General features: G+C 36.2%; 1 protein-coding gene across 2 annotated transcripts; it reads left to right on the forward strand.

The window, feature by feature from the left end:
• The first annotated feature begins 1,083 nt into the window (after nucleotides 1–1,083).
• On the forward strand, nucleotides 1,084–18,646 carry kat2b (K(lysine) acetyltransferase 2B). Of its 2 annotated transcripts, XM_088601636.1 has the most exons (18): nucleotides 1,086–1,423; nucleotides 3,646–3,772; nucleotides 6,341–6,486; nucleotides 6,574–6,663; nucleotides 6,905–7,086; nucleotides 9,200–9,391; nucleotides 10,140–10,246; nucleotides 11,199–11,324; nucleotides 11,418–11,554; nucleotides 12,243–12,451; nucleotides 12,857–12,983; nucleotides 13,652–13,762; nucleotides 15,106–15,249; nucleotides 15,471–15,585; nucleotides 16,611–16,641; nucleotides 16,987–17,050; nucleotides 17,412–17,496; nucleotides 17,578–18,646. In XM_088601636.1, exons 1-18 carry the CDS (start codon nucleotides 1,223–1,225, stop codon nucleotides 17,769–17,771), a joined length of 2,388 nt encoding a protein of 795 aa, XP_088457762.1. In that variant the 5' UTR covers nucleotides 1,086–1,222; the 3' UTR covers nucleotides 17,772–18,646. The 2 variants fall into 2 exon arrangements, with proteins under 2 accessions (XP_088457763.1, XP_088457762.1); XM_088601637.1 differs by lacking the exon at nucleotides 9,200–9,391 and having other exon boundaries at nucleotides 1,084–1,423.
• Nucleotides 18,647–20,208: the final 1,562 nt, after the last annotated feature.

The raw sequence follows: 20,208 nt of genomic DNA on the forward strand, positions 1-20,208 counted from the left end.
GATTTTCACTTTAATAGTTTATGTGCTAAAGAATGTATTTAAATGTACTTCAATTCAGAGGGCTTGGTAATTTTCTTTGCATACTTAAAGCAAATAAGTTTTAATGCACTTATTTTCTTTTAAAAAAGTTTGTAGGATGGTTTTATTTCTTCAAAGCTTCAAAAGTACTGGGTTTGTCCAAATAATTTTGCTGTTTTGGTATCCACAAAACATCCTTCATCACTGTGTTCTGCAGAGAACCAAATTACATTACAAATGTGAAACATGAAATGCAGCCTGAACATGTGTCAAATAAATCTCAAATAGCAAGTCTACCGTCATGGACAAAAAACAAATTGTGTGGCCTTTTACATAAACTGTATGGCTTCTTTAAATAGTAATGAGTCAACTATTATTCTTTCATCTCAGTGAAAACAAAGCAAGCCGGTTACTCAACAAAATGTAATTGCTTTGAAATATTTGAATGCACTTCCACCTTATTGGGCACAAGTGTGTAATAGTGCTTAGGGTCTCAAACTCCAGACAGAGAGGTTGTAGGTTTAAATCTTTGGTGGGAAGCTGCTGTTGTAATCTTGAGCAAGGTACTTAAATTGTTCCTGTAGATGCCCTGATGTATAAATGGATCCTCTACAGCTCAGTGGAAATGAATTGGATCAATAGGAAATAAAAAAGTTTTGAAGTGACTTAGCTGGTTAAAGAATTAAATTAAATTGTCCTTTAGACCTGCAATTAATTATGTAAGTTACCAAAATAATTTGTGAATCCCTTTACTTTGACCTTTAAGAGATGAAGGATCTCATATGACTGATTAAACACCCAGGAGCAATGCCAATGCTGACAGGCACGAATATCATTAGTGCTGACAGTTTCAGTGGTATGATTTGTATACATATATTAAATAGCATTTAAAACCCAGTGGGCATTCTCAGAAATACTATGATCACTTTCTGTAGTGGTTAGAGAGTTTCAAATTAGGTAACTGATCTCCATTACTCTTCTTGACGTAATCCATTTGACCTTGAAATTATTGCCACAACAGGCTGCATGTCTGTGACCTCTTTAAATATTTGCAGGATGCCAATTTTGTCTCCCCCTAGTGAGGGCATGCGGCGATTACAATGACAAAAAATAGGGATGAGCGCCATGTCTGATCCTACAGTTGTGGAATAGAGAGATACACATCCAGCGGCTTGGGGAGTCCGTTTCGGGCTCGCTATTTAGGATGTCGGAGAGCAGCGGGCTGCAGCAGGGCTCCCCAGCTGTGGGGGCGGCGGGCTTGGCCCCTGCTGCTCCCGGGGGAGGAGGGACGGAGTGTTCGGGCGCTGCTGCGGGATCTGCTGGTATCGCCGTGAAGAAGGCGCAGCTTCGCTCCGCTCCACGGCCGAAGAAGCTGGAGAAACTCGGAGTCTATTCCTCTTGCAAGGTACATAGGTCAGATCTAACAGTTCCAATCTGATGCGCTTCTGTAGAGTGCAACCACAGCGTAGGGATTTTCCTCAAGAAAGTTGCATATTTAAACAATGAGGAACTGTGACTCGTTTCTGTTAGAAATTGTACCTGCAGGTAATGAAAAAGTACAGTATGGGTGTACTGTACATCGTAAAATCACTAAATAATGGTCTGCACTCATTGTTTGGAGGGAAAAAGTGGACGTAAACACACTTGGCTCGGTGTCAAATATTCCGTATTTCGAGTAATGGGCAGTAAATGTTGCAATGTTTTCTCGGATAATATGGAATCAGTTGTCTATATATGTTAATGGAATTGTTGCTTGTTGTGAAACGTGTAACTTATTTTTTGATAATCGTCGTCTTTGCTCAGAACCAGCCTCTTTGTTTTGACAGTATGACAGCTGCTGGTAGGCGGGGTTTGGTTTTGTTCTTCAGTGCACGTTTGCTGCGAATAGCTGTGGCAGCAAAAAACGTCTTGAGTTGTACTACACACAGAGCTCGGGCTTGCAGAAGAGCTTGTTTTGATATCACTAGTGGTCACATGCAGCATTGCAATAACTTTCTGCTGCACCGATGACACCAAAACTTAACTTTTCTTTCAGAACAATTTCCTTTTTTTTTCTTCTCTGTTATTTTCTGCTCTTAGCTGTGATTCATGTATGATTTTTTTTTCAGATGTAAGTTAAGGCTGTTAGTCCGTTTTGTACTGCATAGACTAGCATAGTATTAGTATAACACTGAACCATTTTATTATATTTCTGTAACATTACACAAATTCAGTGCTAAACAAGAAGAAACCTTGCCATTATAAAAGTTCCTCTTTCTTAAATTTTATTCTCTTCTGACAAGTAGACTCTTTCGTTGTGTCAGTTTGCAAGTGTTTAAAAACTGAAATTGAGCCGATTGACACAGAACAAAAACAAGTTTAGCTCTTAGGCCGGGGATAATTAACTCTGTCACTTCAATTCCATGCTATTGTGAGACTTTAAACCTTTCAATAAATTAATCCCTGAGTTGCTATTTGATTTTCTAGTCCAGGTTCTGAAGAGTATCTTGATAAATCAGAATTCGCTGGAGAAAAGGAATTGGATGGAAATGCCAATGTCGAGTACTCCTGCTTCAGATCGTGGGTTTGCAGGACCACACACCTACCGGTTTTCATTCCAGTCAAGCTTAGTTACCTAAACTAAAATCTTTATTTGCTTACAAAATGCAGTAGTTAAAAGGCATCCTTTAACATGTTTAAGAGCTGAAAACAGTCAAACACTTCAAATTAATCTAATTATTAAGTAAATTAAGGGTTTAATCTTGTAACCGAGAGCTTGGCAACAACAAAAACCAACACGTACAGGTATGTGGTCTTTCAAGACCACCATAGGCAATCCTTGTCTTTTAGATCAATTGTTCCCGGTGCTGTTCTGAGGGGACAATAACATCTGCTGGTTTTCATTTCAGCTGGCCCTCAGTGTAATCACCAGTGCTAACTGGTGCCTGTACCTGAGCTCCTGGCATCTTTAGACATTTTCGACCCAGGTGTGTCAAAGCCCTATGAATACATCAACGGTTATTAGAGTAGTCTCTTTTCCGCTCTCTCATTACGATTTTCTTTCTTTTAACTAATAAACATGGTCAATTCGTGAGAAACAGACACAGGTGGCAATCACATTGAATTAAACATTTTCACAATGACTGTTTTTGCCTTCTACTTAAGTTACATATCAGCTAACATAATGAATGAGTTCTGAGATGTAGGTATTGGTGCAGGTTTGATATTACAAACATTAAAAATCTTTTTTAAGAGCTGAGAGAAAATTGAAAAGTACGCCTGAAATTAAAATCAATTTGCCTAAGAACTTGCCTGAAGCACAGACCAGAAGACAAAATGGCCCTCCGGGGAAGAGTACTTAAATAATTAATTTCATTTCCCAGCACCCCTTAGATTCCTTTATATTCAAAATATTGATTTATCTGGAGCCAAGATGAGATCTGTGTGTATTATAGCTTTCATTTGCCCCAATGGTTTAAAATAACACAAACGTTTTATTTGTATGCAACTACAAATGGAAAAAAAAAGATTCAGATCAATAGCTGGGGAGAAATACATGGCATTTAAGAACAAAGTCAATCCAAAACTACATCCATTTGTATTTTCTAGTCCAGCTATTCATGAAGTGCCCATTCCTGTATATTGCAGGCTGAAGAGTCCTGTAAATGTAATGGATGGAAGAGCCAAAATCCACCCCCAACTCCTCCCCGGGTGGATTTGCAGCAGATAACTGTCAGCCTCACTGAGCCCTGCCGCAGTTGCGGTCACTTACTGGGTAAGCAATTGTAGGATTTGTAAAGAATTACCCAAGGGAGTGTTGGATAGTTTGAGTTTTTTTAAAGACACAGGTGTAGAATGCTTTAGGTGTTCTATAGTTGGACATGAAGTTTTATGTAAAACCTCTTTCACTTCCTGTGTCTTTTTTCTTAATCCTTTTCTTTTTTGTAGGAGTAGCATTCATACTGTTTTGTTGTGTTAACATGTCATAGTATAAAAAAATAGGATTTGCCAGAGGTATAAAATAGAACTTCAGTGGACTCTGCTGAGAAGCTTTTCAACATCTGTTTTATTATGTCCTGTTTTGAAAGGGGGAGGATTAAGAGAAACATATTGAAAGAGGTCCTAACACAGTATGAAGATTTCCACTATACAGAGCCAGTGAGAAAATACTCCCTGAGATGGAGAAGGGTGAGGTAGCCATTTAGAAATTCCCAATGAGCAATGATTACGGAGTGGTGGTGCAGGTATTTCTCTAACAGTTTATTTTTAAAAATAAAAATCACTTTACAGTTCCACTATTCTTTACTATTAGTCACATGAAAGAAAACAAAATGCTTCTGCTCATCGTATGGCACATGAACTCAGGAACATTCCAAAATGAAACAAAGTTTCAGACATGAGTGCTTAGCACTAAAAGTTATCTACTGTAAGTGAAATCATGTTATTTTCCCCATAGCAGGGTCTTCGGCCAGCCTATCTCACGTCAGGTCTGTAGGCTTCCATGTCCACGTTTCCGACACAGTGGTTTTATCTGTGTCCAAACCTTAGAGAGACTGAAAATGTCACTTTTATGCACTTGACACAATGAACTGAGAACCAAAAGACATACTTTAAATGCATATTAAGTGCAAGTAGAATCCAAGGTTGGAATAGGAGATACTTCATTTACAAAATCATGTAAGATAAAAGACAATTCTTGTACAATATCTTGCAAAAAGATCAACCCCTGCCAAAAATATCACATTATGATTAATTATAAGTAATCTATTTTGTTTTCAGATTAACGATTTAATTAAAAAATGAAATGACAAAGCTGAACGCTGTTATATATGAAGAAGGCTGAATGTTGGGGAAAAGTTGCTAAGAAGATATACAAAGTGTAATTGACTGCTTGCATTCATCCCCCTGAGTCATTACTTGCGGTAAACACCTTTGGCAGCAATAACTGCTGAGAGTCTTTTTGGATAGGTCTCGGCCAGCTGTACACATTGTGTAATGTCTTCCAGTTCTTTCTTTTCAAAGTTTTTGATTCCTGACACATTTGTTTGTGGTCTGCAACTGTAAGGCTTTGCCATTAATTTTCTATTGGCTTCAAGTCATAATCCTGACAAATGTGCTCAAGGACATCCACTCTGTTCTTGTCAGACCATTTCAGGCCTTGATGTTAGTTATTGTTCTGCTTAAATGTGGATCTGTGACCCCATTTTAAAATCCTGGGTGACTCAAGCAGGTTTTCTTTAGGATTTGCCTGTTCTTTGTGTCAGTCCTAACAAGGTTTTCCTGAACACTGCAGACTACTTGAACACTGTTGCTACCACCATGTTTGACTGTAGGCGTGGTGCTGACTTTGTGATGTGCAGTGTTGGACTTGTGCCGGATATCATGCATTTACCCCACAAATTTAAAGTTGTGTCTCGTCTGACTCATCTTCTTGTCATGTCTACAGTATCTCACATGAGATTTAGGCTGAGTATTGTTCAGTAAGCCCTTCTGTCTTGCCAATGAACCATACAGGTCACTTTGTGTATGAACTGAGATATTGTTTAGGTAAGAGTTTTGACTCCCAGCCCAGATGTAGAATTTTACACCTGTCATTGATTTCAAAGTCAGTGTTGGCTTTTAGTGGCATTCCTGACAGGTTTCCTACTTGTCTCGCTGGTAAAATGCAATTCCACTTCTTAATGATGATTTTCACTATAGGAAAAGTACCCTTTTGTTGTAAGGGTAACTAGATCTGTGCTTTTTAACAATTTTATCCCCTATTTATTTTGAAAGCTCCTTGGTCTCCATGGTGGATTTGTCATATCTAGCTTGAAATTCAATATATGAAGGAATCAGAGACAGACCCATTTACCAAGTTAAACCACTTTGATTACACACAGAGACCATCAGACTACATTTGTGACCTTTCAAACGATTATTTTGCATCTGAACTGATTTAGGGTACAGTAGCAAAGGGACTGAATTGCTTACACAATTGAGAATCATCACATTTAAAAAAAAAAATGTGTTTACATAATATCAGCATTTTGTGTCTATTGTTTGGAGTTTGTCTAAATGCTAACTATAAAGTCCTTTGGAAAGTGTCATGATTGCAGGCACAGACAGCAACACAATGTGGAGACTCTGTAAAGGGGCGGATACCTTGGTAAAGCACAATACGGTTTATTGAGGAAAATTGGATCTTTTGCGAAAAACTCTTTTAGTGAGGCTCTTCATGGATTAGTAAACTAACAACAACTGATTGTGAAAGCTGAGACAGATGGCCTGCTTTTAATTTGTTCTGTATTGATTAAACTTTTTGAATAAATATAGTATTTATTGTGTGTTTTTCTTTTTTCAGCTGATCATGTTTCCCACTTGGAAAATGTGTCAGAGGAGGAAATGAACCGGTTGTTGGGAATTGCACTAGATGTGGAGTATCTCTTCACCTGCGTACATAAGGAAGAGGATGCAGATACTAAACAAGTTTACTTTTCCCTGTTCAAAGTACGTTCTGCTGTGGGAAGGAATAATTCTTGATATATCCTGTTACAGTGATCAACGTATGACCTGTTGTATTCATTTTCTTTCTAGCTTCTGAGAAAATGTATTTTGCAGATGGGTAAGCCTGTGGTGGAGGGAGCACTAGAAAGCCCTCCATTTCAAAAACCAAGCATTGAACAGGTAAGTGTTTTTTTAATCCTTCATATTTTCTTACCTTTCATGTTTATTCATTGAAGTTCTTGAGTTACCATTAACTGTTGCCACACTATTACATTGCTTGCTTTGTATCAGCTCATGTAGTCTTTTATGCATTGTAAGCTGTATTTTTAACATTTAATAGAATGTTTTGTTGATCTCATATGGAGACGTTTTATTTGTACATACTGTTGACAATATGTAACTGTTTTTCTTTCTATAAAAGGGAGTAAATAACTTTGTTCAGTACAAGTTCAGCCACCTTCCTTCGAAAGAAAGGCAGACAATTGTTGAACTGGCCAAGATGTTTCTAAATCAGATCAACTACTGGCAGCTGGAGACGCCCTCTCAGAGGAGACAACGGTCACCCGTTGATGATGCAGTGGGTTACAAAGTGAACTATACCAGGTAATAAATAGACACCCAGTGTTTCTGCTATATGCTTATGTTACAATTAAGTATAAATACTTGAACATGAAAATATAGTTCGTAGCTAAGGCTTATTTAATCTAGTTCATAAAAATTATTCAAACCACACACATGAATGCTCACAGTATTCTGTAACACCGGTGTCACATTTTAAGCTAGAGTTTGATTCCTCATTTTGTGAATAAGAAGTTAGTTTATTTAATTTCTCTTGAGAGATATATAGCAGTATTTCCTATGCTTTGTTTTTTTTTAAAAAAAGGTTATCTCACAAAATCCACAACACCATGAAATATGATTGTAATATAAATAGTAAATTCCCTAGTGTTGAAAGTTACTTAGATTAAATGTATAGAAATTGAGACTTTAGTACTTAATAATATAACATTTCTTTCTGCAGTTAAGCTGCTTAATCAGAAATGTCTTCTTTGAACAGCTGGTGCTCAGTTCAACATACTAATAATGTTTTTTGGCTTTCTAATAGGAAACCTAACTGTAGATTGCACTTCTATATCAGTTTTCAATTAATCATTTCAATACAGCCAGATATGAGGTGAAGAGTGTAGCAGGCTTATTTGATTTTCATCATATGAGTCTTATTTGAGTAAAAAAAAAAACAGGCAAAATGTTTCAAGGAATTTTATTCTACATCATATGAAGATGCCACTCCCTGTAGCTCAGAGTCCCTGCTCATAATAATGGGGTATTGGCTTGGACGTTCTGCTGCAGGAAGAAAAGTTGGTAGTAGTGTTGGTAGTGTGTTGGAGTTTGTATTGGAACTTTAAAATATAGTGCCTTCTAAAACTATAATCATATGAGTGATAGCTGTCTCTCGAACTGGCCCGCTTATCTTTATTGATGATGTAACTAATGCTTGCAGCAGTGGAATGAATTATGAAGTTTACAGTCAAGAGATGCATTTTACTTAAAGCATTTACTGGTGCTTTCTGATATTTATAACAGCTTTAACTTATTAAGAAAGCTTAATTTGGATAAGAAGAAACCAATCTTGTTTAACAATCTTTAATTCACATTGATCAAAATATTCAAAAATCTTTGATCACAACAAATTAAAGTAGGCAACATTGACAGACAATAAGAAGTATTGTAGTAGCTCAACCATTGATATCTAACATACACATTTTCAATTGTTTCTCATCATTAACATCATTTTCTACTCTCTTCTCACTAGTAGAGCTAAAAGGTTTCTTTTCATACTACAACCTGCAGATCCATCAGGATTACCTGTTGGGATAGAACAAGCTAAAACTTAAATAGGAGATTTGATTTGTATTTATGCATAAAGAAGAGAAAACGTTGAAATAATTTTCATCACTTCATATTCAAAGTGTGGTATCCAAAGCATAATCAACAAGTTTACAGAAGCTGGCAGAAGCCTCAGGTGTTGTTCAACATCAACTATAGGTCCATTTTGAAATTAAGACTTCAGGGATGTGGGCAACGAGAATACCTTTAAGACTTTACATCTTTCTAGATCAAGAACGAATGATAAGAACTAAAGGCAAAACATTCACAGGAACACAGAAATTTAACAAAAAATGATTACAGTGGTCAAAAGGGGCTTTGGAATGACATGTCATTATTTCAGCTGTTAAATACTACATGTGGAAACAAGCAGCTTTAGCCTATAAAGAGAACAGTTGAGCATGGGGGAAGTTCTATGCAGATTTAAGGCTGTATATTCTCAAGTGGTTTTAGGAAATTTCTGAAAATTGATAATATATATTGTCTGAAGCATGGTACCACCTAATTGTACTCCACCACACTAAAACCACTAAAACCAACTACGGGATGTGTTCACATTTCATGTTACCAGCAAGACAATAATAATCACCTGGAATACTTGAAACATATTTACAAAAGAAAGAGTAATCTCTTTGAAAGGAAATTAGGTTATTTTTCTTAAAGGTGTAGTAGTATTGAACACAGTTTTCATTTCTTTAAGCATTAGAGTGGAAAATGAAAATACTATGATTTTGGTACAGAATTGTAGATAGACATTGCCACCGCAGCTTGTAATGACCAGTAATTCAAAATCTAGACCAAAGCTTTTTAAATTGCTTTCACATTGCAGGTGGCTCTGCTACTGCAACGTCCCCCAGTTCTGTGACAGTCTCCCTCGGTATGAGACCACACAGATATTTGGAAGGACTCTCCTTCGATCAGTCTTCACTGTAATGCGAAGGCAACTGCTGGAACAAGCCCGCCAGGAGAAAGATAAGCTCCCTCCTGAGAAACGAACACTAATCCTCACACACTTTCCAAAGTAAGAGTGTATCAATCACATGATCAGAGCTTCCTTAGGTGCTTGTACTACTACTGTATACATGTTAAAAATGTGATTTGTGTAAGTGCCACAAGAAACTGCCCAAATTCGATTTCTGATGATATGCAGCTGTTATACGGGATTATAAACATATATTTATTTTTTTGCCATGCAGAAAGAAATATTACTCCAATCTGCTGCATATTAGTCAAGTGGATAGACAATAATTTGGCAGCCTATCATTGCACATGCATTTCTTTGCACTCATAAGTACTAAAAATCAGTGTTTTTGGCTGGTTCAAGTATGATCACAGTGAATAAACAATATCATTACTTCATGAGTTACTAACAATTTTCCCCCACCCAGCTAATGTGGTTCTGACTATTATTACAATTCTGCTTTCTTAGCTTCCTCCGTCTTCTCGTTCAGCTTTCTGTAGACACTGGAGGCCTTGTTCTCCTCAGTCTGACCTATTGCTACTGATATTGTCTGGGGGATAAACTTTATTGTACAGTGTATTGTAAGTCCCTTTCCGTTGTAATTTACATACATGACTAGAAATTGAGCATCCTCATTAATTGCTGGCAAGTGTAATATCCATGTTACATGGTCTGTTGGATTGACCTGTTCATTTTCTACCTTTTCTGTATGCATCGTATAATAACAGAGCCATAACATTATTTTTTATAATTGTACATTAACATAAAAGAATGAGCTAATGAGTGGAAAAAAACTGTTGTTCCCTAGATTTTTGTCTATGCTTGAAGAAGAGGTTTATAGCCACCATTCTCCTATCTGGAATGAAGATTTTATGGCATGTTCATCTACAACCGGCCAGTTAGGAATTCAGACAGGTAAATCCCTTTTTTTTTTGTGGATTCCTAAAGAAGGACACAACAGTATGTGAGATCATGAAACAGACTGCACAGCAGTGATCAGGCATGATGAGATGCTTGGATCACTTAGTTACTGGTTTTGAAGCTGTTTTTATACTCTTATACAAAGCAAATTTATCACTATTTATCACTGTGCATATTATTTTCCCTAAATGCATTTATTAACAGACCATAGCAGTTTTTAGTGGTACACTTTGAGATCTTTTACAATTGTTGAAAATGTTTTTAGAAGAGAAATGTGCCAGGTTTTGTGTGGTTTTTAAGAGATGCCACATTAGCAAGCACTTTATGAGTGAAACTGACAGATCTGACTGCTCTGTTGACATGCACAGACAGAAATGTCAAATGTGCCTGAAAAACCTGTTTGTTTATTATGGCATAACTCATTTAAATGTGTATGTATTCCTTCATCTACATGCTATTGCATGGTAGTTACAAGCAATAGTGCATTTGAAGTAAAATCTTCAATATTAGTGACTGCATATTTTGTATAAAAATACTACAAAAAATGAATCTGTATATGAAAATGTATGGTGTACCATAGTGTTTGTACATGTTAATAGAGTTTTTCACATCACTGATAGATTAAAGTAGTTCCTACTATAGAAAACAGATCTATAGTCAGAGTGAAAAATCTGTAGGAGATACTGTAGAGTTGCTAATTTTCTTGTGGATTTGAAAATCAAATATTTACTACTCATTTTTAAATGTTGCCATTTCTTTTGTTAACAGTCTCATTTCATTGTGTTTTTTTAATATTTTGTTCCTAGAATTTTTCAGACTAAGTAAATTACCAAGCCTATGGCAGTATCTTGTGATATTTATTTGCAATTTGTGTGTTGTTTTCTTGTTTTCTGTTGTTTTTGTCATATTCTGTGTAGTTAAATAATTTTCTCTCAATTTAATGTAGTGATCAGTGCTCCTCCTGTGGCCAGATCCTTTTCTTACAGTGTTAACCCTGCACCCCTTGACTCAGCAAACGGTGGGAATTTAAGCCGTGCCTGCAGAGTGACATCTGCTCTAGATCCAGAACTAGGTACTGTCGTGCCAGTGTCATTCCAAGCATTTGTCCTGTGGATTTGGATTTTGCACATTGGTCATTTCGTTTTCCTTTGGTGTGCTTCACCAGGTGAAAAACGCAAATCGATAGAGCCTTTTGCTCCTGAAGAAACAAAGAGACCGAGAGTCATGGGAGATATTCCTATGGAACTGATCAATGAAGTGATGTCCACCATCACAGATCCATCTTCCGTGCTGGGACAAGAGGTGGGCAGAATTGAAAAATTGCCCTCATTGCAGAAATGTTCACTTTTCCAATACGTTGTATATACTTTTTAAATTAAGAATAGACTGCTTTTCTAAAAAAAAAATTATCAAAAAGTTAAAAAACCTAATTAGAACTTTAATTAGAAATAATAGTAGTATTTATTTTTATATGCCTCAACATTGCAGTAATCTAGATTTTTTTTTTTATAACTGCCTCATCTCCTTTATCCAAACTTGTATAAACAAGACATACTTCATAGACTTTGTTGATGCAGCAGTTATGTTCACTACATTATCCCTTGTTAACGTATGGAAACTGGTGTCAGAACCAGTGCTTCTGTATTGTGAAGATAAAAAATAACACCACAGCAGTAAGAATATTTAAAAGATGTTATCGACTAGAAAATGGAAAAGAAAGGATTGTTGCTTAAATAACACTAAATACACACAATACAGAAATATAATGTGGGTTACAATCGTCAGAAAATTAACTGATCTTACTTTATAATTTGCAAGCAGAAGATTACTATTCAAATTTCCATTCTGTGAAGGTTTTATAGAAAGGGAATGCTTGTCCCGCTAACAATAGGTCTGTTCTTTGGAGAACTGGAACAGTGGGTATGGATTCAGAGCGTGTGTAACATATGCGTATTACTGAATAATTGTTTTGTTTGTGTTTGCGATACAGACCAGTTTTCTTTCTGCACACTCAGCAAGAGATGAAACTGCCAGGCTGGAAGAGCGGCGGGGTGTGATTGAATTTCACGTTATTGGAAATTCCTTAAACCAGAAGCCAAATAAAAAAATCATGATCTGGCTTGTTGGCCTGCAAAATGTGTTTTCCCATCAACTTCCCAGAATGCCCAAAGAGTACATTACACGACTGGTCTTCGACCCGTAAGTTTATTTCTTCTTTTATTTTTCCTCTCCCGCTCTAGTTGATGAGCAGAGCTGTAGTTTCATATGGGAGGGACTCAATTGCAGTTCTACCTGACCTACAGAGCAGCCGAGTTTAACCACTTAGCACTCAGATAGACACACCCACTGTACTTTGGGCTTAATTTGTGCCGTAGCCGTGCTGGTAAAATGCTAAATTACTATGCTACTATAGACAAAAAGCCATAACAATCGTATAAAACAAACTAGTCTAACAAAGGGTAAAAAAGGAATGGAAAATGAAAACAAGAATATGTGACTGAAGATTAGAAAAAGACAACCGTAACTGTAGCACAATCTATTTAATTCTGCTTTGTTACTTTAGACTTGAGTATGTTGTAACATCAAATTTTATTTTTTTTACAGGAAACACAAAACTCTGGCACTGATCAAAGATGGGCGTGTGATTGGGGGGATATGCTTCAGGATGTTTCCCTCACAAGGCTTTACTGAGATTGTGTTCTGTGCAGTCACCTCAAATGAACAAGTCAAAGTAAGGAATGATGATTTAGTTTGTATGTACAGTCAAGCACAGCTAGTAAATGTTGAAGTGGGCAGCTGGAAATGTTGATGTAAGGACTAAATGTCTTTAGTTATATATAGTTACATATGGAAGCAGAGAACATAGCCTCTGGATTCAGTTGAGTAAGTGTGAACAGTGAGGTTATGGCAAAATTTATTGTATATCTTCTAAATTTTGCTTATGGGCTTGACTGTTGTGTTTGACAGTTTTACACTTACAGAGGATACCTCTTCCTCAAATTGTATTAATAACTACTGCAGTCACCAGCTCTCTCCTTGTAATCACTCTGAAAGGAACTGCAGCCAGGTGCATTCGAGACAAATGTGTTCTGAAAGAGAAGTCTGACAGCTGCTTGTAAAATGCTAGATTTAGCTTCAGAAATTGTGTGATTCCTTCTCCGTGCGTTACAGTTATGGTAATTGATTCTTTACTAGCCACTGTGTTTATGTAAGTTAAGTATTCAAAGTGAAAGCCTAAATCTTTTTGAGTATTTTAAATGTGTACTCTGATCAGTGTATGAAATACAAAACACACTGAACACTCTGAGATAGGTAAAATATACAGTTTTGTAAAGATATTCTGAAATATTAATAAAATGCATTCTGAAAATGGTTAACACAAATGTCCATCTTATTTAGGGATATGGAACCCACCTAATGAATCACCTCAAGGAATACCATATCAAGCATAATATTCTGAACTTTCTGACATATGCAGATGAGTATGCCATTGGATACTTCAAAAAGCAAGTGAGTGCTTTTTGTATGACAGATATATGGATACCTTTTTAATTTCAGATCTTATATATGGAATGCATTTATAAAATAGATGCAATTGTATTTATACGGATGTCCAGGGGCTCCCTGGTGGTCTAGTATTTTGGCAAAGTCACCAATGATTAATCCCAGTGAGGGAAGAATCAGGTCAGGGGTTTTCAGTGGTAGCAGCATTACCGCCTTACAGCTGGGTCTTGTCAGATATTAAAAGCTAAGCAAGGCTAGTCCTGGACAGTAGTGAGACTTCCAAGGAAAACCAGGTTTCTGCTGCAGTCATGTTGGTGGACCTGTAGGTGGCACCTATCCTCTGGACCAGAATTTCCGAAGCAGTGCTCGAATATTATCCTCTGAGGGACATTTTTTTGACTGCACAGCCCAACACAACAATAAAAAAGTATGACAAACATTACCAACAGAGAAGACCATAATGTTTTAGGAGATAAGATGATTCCTTTAAATTCTTTGAGGGAGAGATTACAGCATGGATGAAAGATTTCCTGCAACTATTTGCTTTTATATCTGGGGGCACAGAGGTGTCTCCCAGTTGGGATTAATATAAATTAACAATGGAGAAGGTGAGGTACACATTACTTATTGTTTTTTGGCCTTCTTTATAACCTTGGTTTCTCGAGGATATGTAAGTTTTTTATTTGTCCCAGTTATTTTGCTACTTATTTTCAATAATTACAACCTATTACAATTAACGGTACTGACGTTGCCAAACTAACAAGTGAGACAGTATGTTAAAACAGTTTCAATAAATGGCATATAGAAAAGTGTTAAAACAATTCTACTATTACTTCTATCTAAAGAGCCTGTGTTGGCCTTTTTTAAACAGTGTCACATCATTGTCCCATGTTTGGTTTTTGTCTGTGATCAGTCCCCGGTACTTGTTGTCATTGACAATTTCTACAGTCGGACCATTAATGACAGTAGGTTGGGGGGGGGTTGTGTTTGTACATATTGTGACCAGGGACACATATTGTAGGCACCTTTATGCAGATGAAATATTAAACTGATGTCCTATGTACACCGTCAGAGATTAAATATTTTTATGCATTAAAGAAGTTCTCAGAATACATTATGTAAAGCAAATTCACTTCTCCTCCTAATTTGTGGGCTTCTGTTACATCATGTCTGCCATTGTCACAGAGGTGGATACTGCATTGAATGTGCTATAAATGCAAGGAAGAATCATGTTAGCTTTTTATGTGATGCTACCTTAGAGCAATTAAAAGTCTGGAAAATAATTACTTTTAGAAACAACACTGGTTTATCCAGTTTGCATTTGCTGTTATTATTATTTCTATACACAGGGATTCTCTAAAGACATTAAAGTTCCCAAAGCAAAATATGTTGGCTATATCAAGGACTATGAAGGTGCCACACTGATGGGATGTGAATTGAATCCAAGAATCCCTTACACAGAGTTTTCCGTCATCATAAAGAAACAAAAAGAGGTACTGACATTTTACAGCTTACTCAGGGTCCTACCCAACATGCCTTGCGTGTCACTGCTTTTGTCGTGTCTTCTTGGGTTCGTCATAGCACCTGTCCTCCAACGTTGTTCACAAGATCATTTCTCCTGCTCGTACTGACTGTAATCTTCTTGGAAAGATATGAAGTAATGTGCCTGTTTACGGGCCCTTTTAATATGTATATCTATTTTTTTTCTTTACAGATAATTAAGAAGTTGATTGAAAGGAAACAAGCTCAGATCCGAAAGGTTTACCCTGGGCTTTCCTGTTTTAAGGAAGGCGTTCGGCAGATCCCTATTGAAAGCATTCCTGGAATAAGTATGTTATTAAGGTTTTCATCTATGTGATATTTAGCTTAAATGTATAATTATACAAATGTAAAAGCAACTGATACCTCATAGTAACAGTAGAGTCCTTGATGCTGAGAGAGGTAGTATATAGAAAGTGGACAAAACACAAAAGCATGTGTTTTCTTAACTTTCTGTTTTTCACCATGGAAATTAACCTCAACAATTCCTTTGCAGCTTGCATGCTAACACATCTTCTAGCTCGAATGTTTTTGAAAATACCTAATAACCTATTTTCTTATTATTCCAGTAGACAATTAGAGAAAAACAACAACATTTAAGAACCAACAATCACACAAGTGCTTATCAGTGAACCTTTGTTGTGTTACCCACATTAAGATAAGGTTGCCAGCACTAGAGAGTTTTGTGGTTCATGGACAGAGTAGGTACAGTATCTGGTTTAAGGCAAAGGTCAAATCCATTAATCCCATTCAAGCTAAGATGTGAGATATTTTTCTATGAATGCTCATTAGTAAAAACTATCAAATAAGGGTTACAAAAGCCCAAAACATTTTACACATATTGTGGTAATGGTTTCCATTATATTGCTAATGGTCCAACATTTCAGACAAAACATAAATGTATGACTTGTAAAAAACAATAAACAAGTAATGCATGGTTATTTTAATTAGTAATTAAAATCAGCTATTATCTATTATCTGAACTCCAAGACCCCTTTGTAATATTTGTCTTAGTACTATTTTAACATTGTGGGTGAATTGTAAATCAAATTGTGTTATCTGAGACTTTAAATCTGCATAAATATTTTTGCATATCTGTGTGGTTATTACACATTATTACATATTAGTTTATGAAATCACTAGTGAGTAGAATAACCATCACTTTATCAGTCATTTGTTTAACCAAAAGGGCTTGTACTGTAATTTCAATTTATAGATTTTTGACATTCTGCTAAATTACAGTTTCTGTATGTACATTTCACACTACTCTTTCCTTTCAAAAGGCACTAACATGACTTGCCCTTACCTCTCATAGGGGAAACTGGATGGAAACCTGCTGGTAAAGGGTATGTATTTTGCATCAGTGTGTTTTGTATTTCATTCACTGATATATTTCATAATATTATTTTATTTAATAAAAATGGTGCATCAGCCAGAAAGCTTTCAGAAGAAAGTCCACTAAACTTCCGTGGTTGAAAAAAGGTATTTCATTATTAACAATCTGAATATTACATTTCTTTTGTGTTCAAACAACCAGTGTATATGAAACACCAATACAAAGTAAAGTGTTAAACAAGAATGCAAGAAACATACATTCTATATGCATTAGATTTCTGGTACACCACTATAATTATAGGTGGAGTAAAGATATTCATTATATTCAGCAATAATATTAATATCTGAAATTTTAGGAAGGAGCTTAAGGATCCTGATCAGCTTTACAGTATCTTGAAAAGTATCCTGCAACATGTAAAGGTGAGTAAAAAATTCCTTGCATGGTAAAGGTCGCAGACTGATGTGTGATGTTCTAAAAGTGAAGGTGCAAACTGTTGTAGGACTTTGTGATGGTAAAGGCGGAGACTGATAAAGAACATTCTGATAGTAAAAGCACATCTCATTTTATTGATTTAGCGATATACATTATGCTAAATTACAGTTTTTGTATGTAAGATGGTTCATGGTAGTATAAGTTACAGACTGTTGTATGACATTCTGATGGTGACCTTAAAAAATAGGTATCTGTGAATCGGTCTCCTCTACGAAGTTTCCTGAAGAAATTATAAACAATTAATTTCCAGTTACAAAGTCAGATTAAAATATATGACTGTTTTCATAGGGTCACCAAAATGCATGGCCTTTCATGGAGCCAGTCAAGAAAACGGAAGCTCCTGGATACTATCAAGTGATACGCTTTCCAATGGGTATGTACCTTTTGAGGATTGTATTCTTTAAAAATTCTCGTGTGCATACGGTTAACAGTCTATAATCCGATTGCTCTACAGATCTGAAGACAATGAGTGAACGTCTTAAAAACCGATACTACACAACGAAAAAGCTGTTTATGGCTGACATGCAGAGGATCTTCACTAACTGCAGGAAATATAACCTACCAGAGAGTGAATATTACAAGTGTGCTAACTTACTGGAGAAATTCTTCTACACTAAAATTAAAGAAGCTGGTTTAATTGAAAAGTAAGTTTGAAGATATAAGGCAAAAGGTACATTCTTATTAGGTTACTCTGTTTACTCAGGTAAATATCACAAGCAGAAAAAACACTCCAGAGTAACAGAACTTACTTTTTCTGAAAATCTGAAAGATTATTAATGGGATTTTTGTCTACTTCTAGTCAGTAGGAGACAACAGGTCCAGGAACACAATTTTATATAACCATTTGTGCATGACTTCATGGTGTCTTTGTACAGTACCAGAGAGTATCCTGTAGATGTATGTACTGGTCTGTGTCTTGTATGTTTTTTAATATTCCATCCTGTCAAGAACTATTTCATAAGGTTTTTCTGGGGGAGTAGTCAATTCAGAATGCAGCCTTTTTTTCAAGGAGTGGTATCTTTCAGAATTTTTACCCTGAACTATGTTTTTAATTTAATTATATATAATATGTTTCCCATAGTAGTTCCACAAAGTCTGGAACTCAAATAAGAAATGCACTTATTTAAAGCACATATGCAAATATTAGGAAATAAGAGCATTTTCCGAATGTTTTGTGTTTTAACAAGGAAAAGGAAACCTAATGCACGCTTATTGCTTAATTTATGTAGAAAATTATTTATGTGATGTTATTTCAAGGGTTGTTAGTATATCTTTAAAGAAAAGGTCTTAATTTATTGTCTGTCTTAATGTCTCCCCTACAAAAGACTATTGACATTTGTATTTTGATAAAAATGTGCAATAATGAGTAGTTTTGTTTTGTAAAATGTTTGTATTTTTAAATATTTAGCAAAATCTGGATTTTGTAATATGTGAAAAAATATTTTAAGACCTTTCTACGTTTGCTTTAAAAATTCTTTTGCATATTTTCTAGAATAATTAAAATAGAACAAGTCAAAAATAAATTCTGGCCAAGTATATTTCTTTCATATTTCTTAGTATTTTTAATGCACTATTATGTCTACATACAGTATGTTTCTTCATAGACTTTTTGAGAGATAGCACTTTTCATTCCCTTCCATAGTAGACAAAGTTCTCAGTATTTCTTTCAAGACACAATCCTCATTTTGGCCGTTACTAGAGTTAGTTTTCAGTTTCAGTTGATGTACCAAGTGTGCCCATCTTCTCACAAGATGTTCCATAATGTATGTATTTACAGTAAATATGCAAGACATTTTTCCAGCAGTATTAGAGGTGCAGTATTGCATTTCTTTAGTTTGGAGGGGAATGGTATTAACATTACTGCATAACTATGCTTTTAGAAATGAAAGCATTTTATAATGCCTTTGATGCTGTAAATGCATACTGATGGGGAAAAAAAAAGAAACACATTTTCTGGAATGAGAATACTATAGTTATAGCTTATGTATTGTCACAAAAAGTTGTCAACTTAGGCCCTCTGACCAGCAATACAACTTGTGCAGTAAAGCACTGCAACTTGCCAATCACATGAAAGCTCATTAGGTGCACATTTACCCAATGAAGTCCAGATGGAACAATGCCTGATCAGGTCACCTTTAAAAAGGCCTTAATTCAAAGCTCAGGTGTTAGGTCAAAACAAGAAAAAGGCCACACTTAGTTTTCTGTGCATTCCATAATGCCTCAAATGTCACCAGAAGCAAAGCAGAAGGCCATTGGCATGCTGCAGGCATGTCATGTGCCAGCATTGTCAGACACTATGGAGTAAGCTGCTCCACTGTGCCCCGAATGCAAAGAAAGTTTCGACAGACCAGCAGGACAGATGACCACCCAAGATCCAGTCGCCCGCGAGTGACCACAACAGAGCAGGACCGACACATCAGACTGGTCCATATGAGAGATTGTTTCAGACCCGCCACCCGTACTGCTGCTAGAACTGCCAGCTGACACAACACCCACATCAGTGACAGGACAGTGGGGCTCTGTGCTCCGAGCAAGGCGACCTGTCAGAGGCCCTTTGCTCAAACCTCCTAGACGTCATACCCAATTGGCTTCAGCCAGACAGTAGCTACGATGGACTCGTCAGCAGTGGCATCAGGTCCTCTTCACAGATATGGGAGGGCCAGAGCATGGAGGAGGTGTTGCGTTTCTTTTTTCCATGAGTATATTTCCCCTGCAAATCCCGGTAAAGAATTGCATAGACAAAGTGGAAGATCTCTTATAACCACTCACTAATAAATAGTAATATGTGGATATTAGAGGATTGTTGCAAGTGTGATGGGGCTGGGTTCCTTAAATTTAAAATGGCAAAACCTACTTATTAAGAGTGGATGTAGAAAAACTTAAAATGCCACCTTTTTCTTGTAAGTAATAAGCAGTCCCTCCCCCATTAAATGCATATAATACATTACATATCAATTTAATAGAATTCTTTAAAAAATTCCTCCTGTATTCAGAATTAGAAAGATAACTTTTTTTGATGGCATACAATAACTCTTACTCTTAGAATTTCTTAGGCAACTGTTAAAAAAAGGAATCATTCACCAAC

This window comes from Lepisosteus platostomus, chromosome 12 (assembly GCF_059453375.1).
Source record: "Lepisosteus platostomus isolate fLepPlt1 chromosome 12, fLepPlt1.hap1, whole genome shotgun sequence".
In the NCBI taxonomy this organism is placed as follows: domain Eukaryota; kingdom Metazoa; phylum Chordata; class Actinopteri; order Semionotiformes; family Lepisosteidae; genus Lepisosteus; species Lepisosteus platostomus.

What these genes read in the sequence shown, in the direction of transcription:
- kat2b (XM_088601636.1), top strand. Translation starts at nt 1,223, where the DNA reads ATGTCGGAGAGCAGCGGGCTGCAGCAGGGCTCCCCAGCTGTGGGGGCG. An exon ending in GAGTCTATTCCTCTTGCAAG is followed by an intron (nt 1,424 to 3,645) that starts GTACATAGGTCA and finishes TGTATATTGCAG; the next exon opens with GCTGAAGAGTCCTGTAAATG. An exon ending in GTATCCTGCAACATGTAAAG is followed by an intron (nt 17,051 to 17,411) that starts GTGAGTAAAAAA and finishes CTGTTTTCATAG; the next exon opens with GGTCACCAAAATGCATGGCC.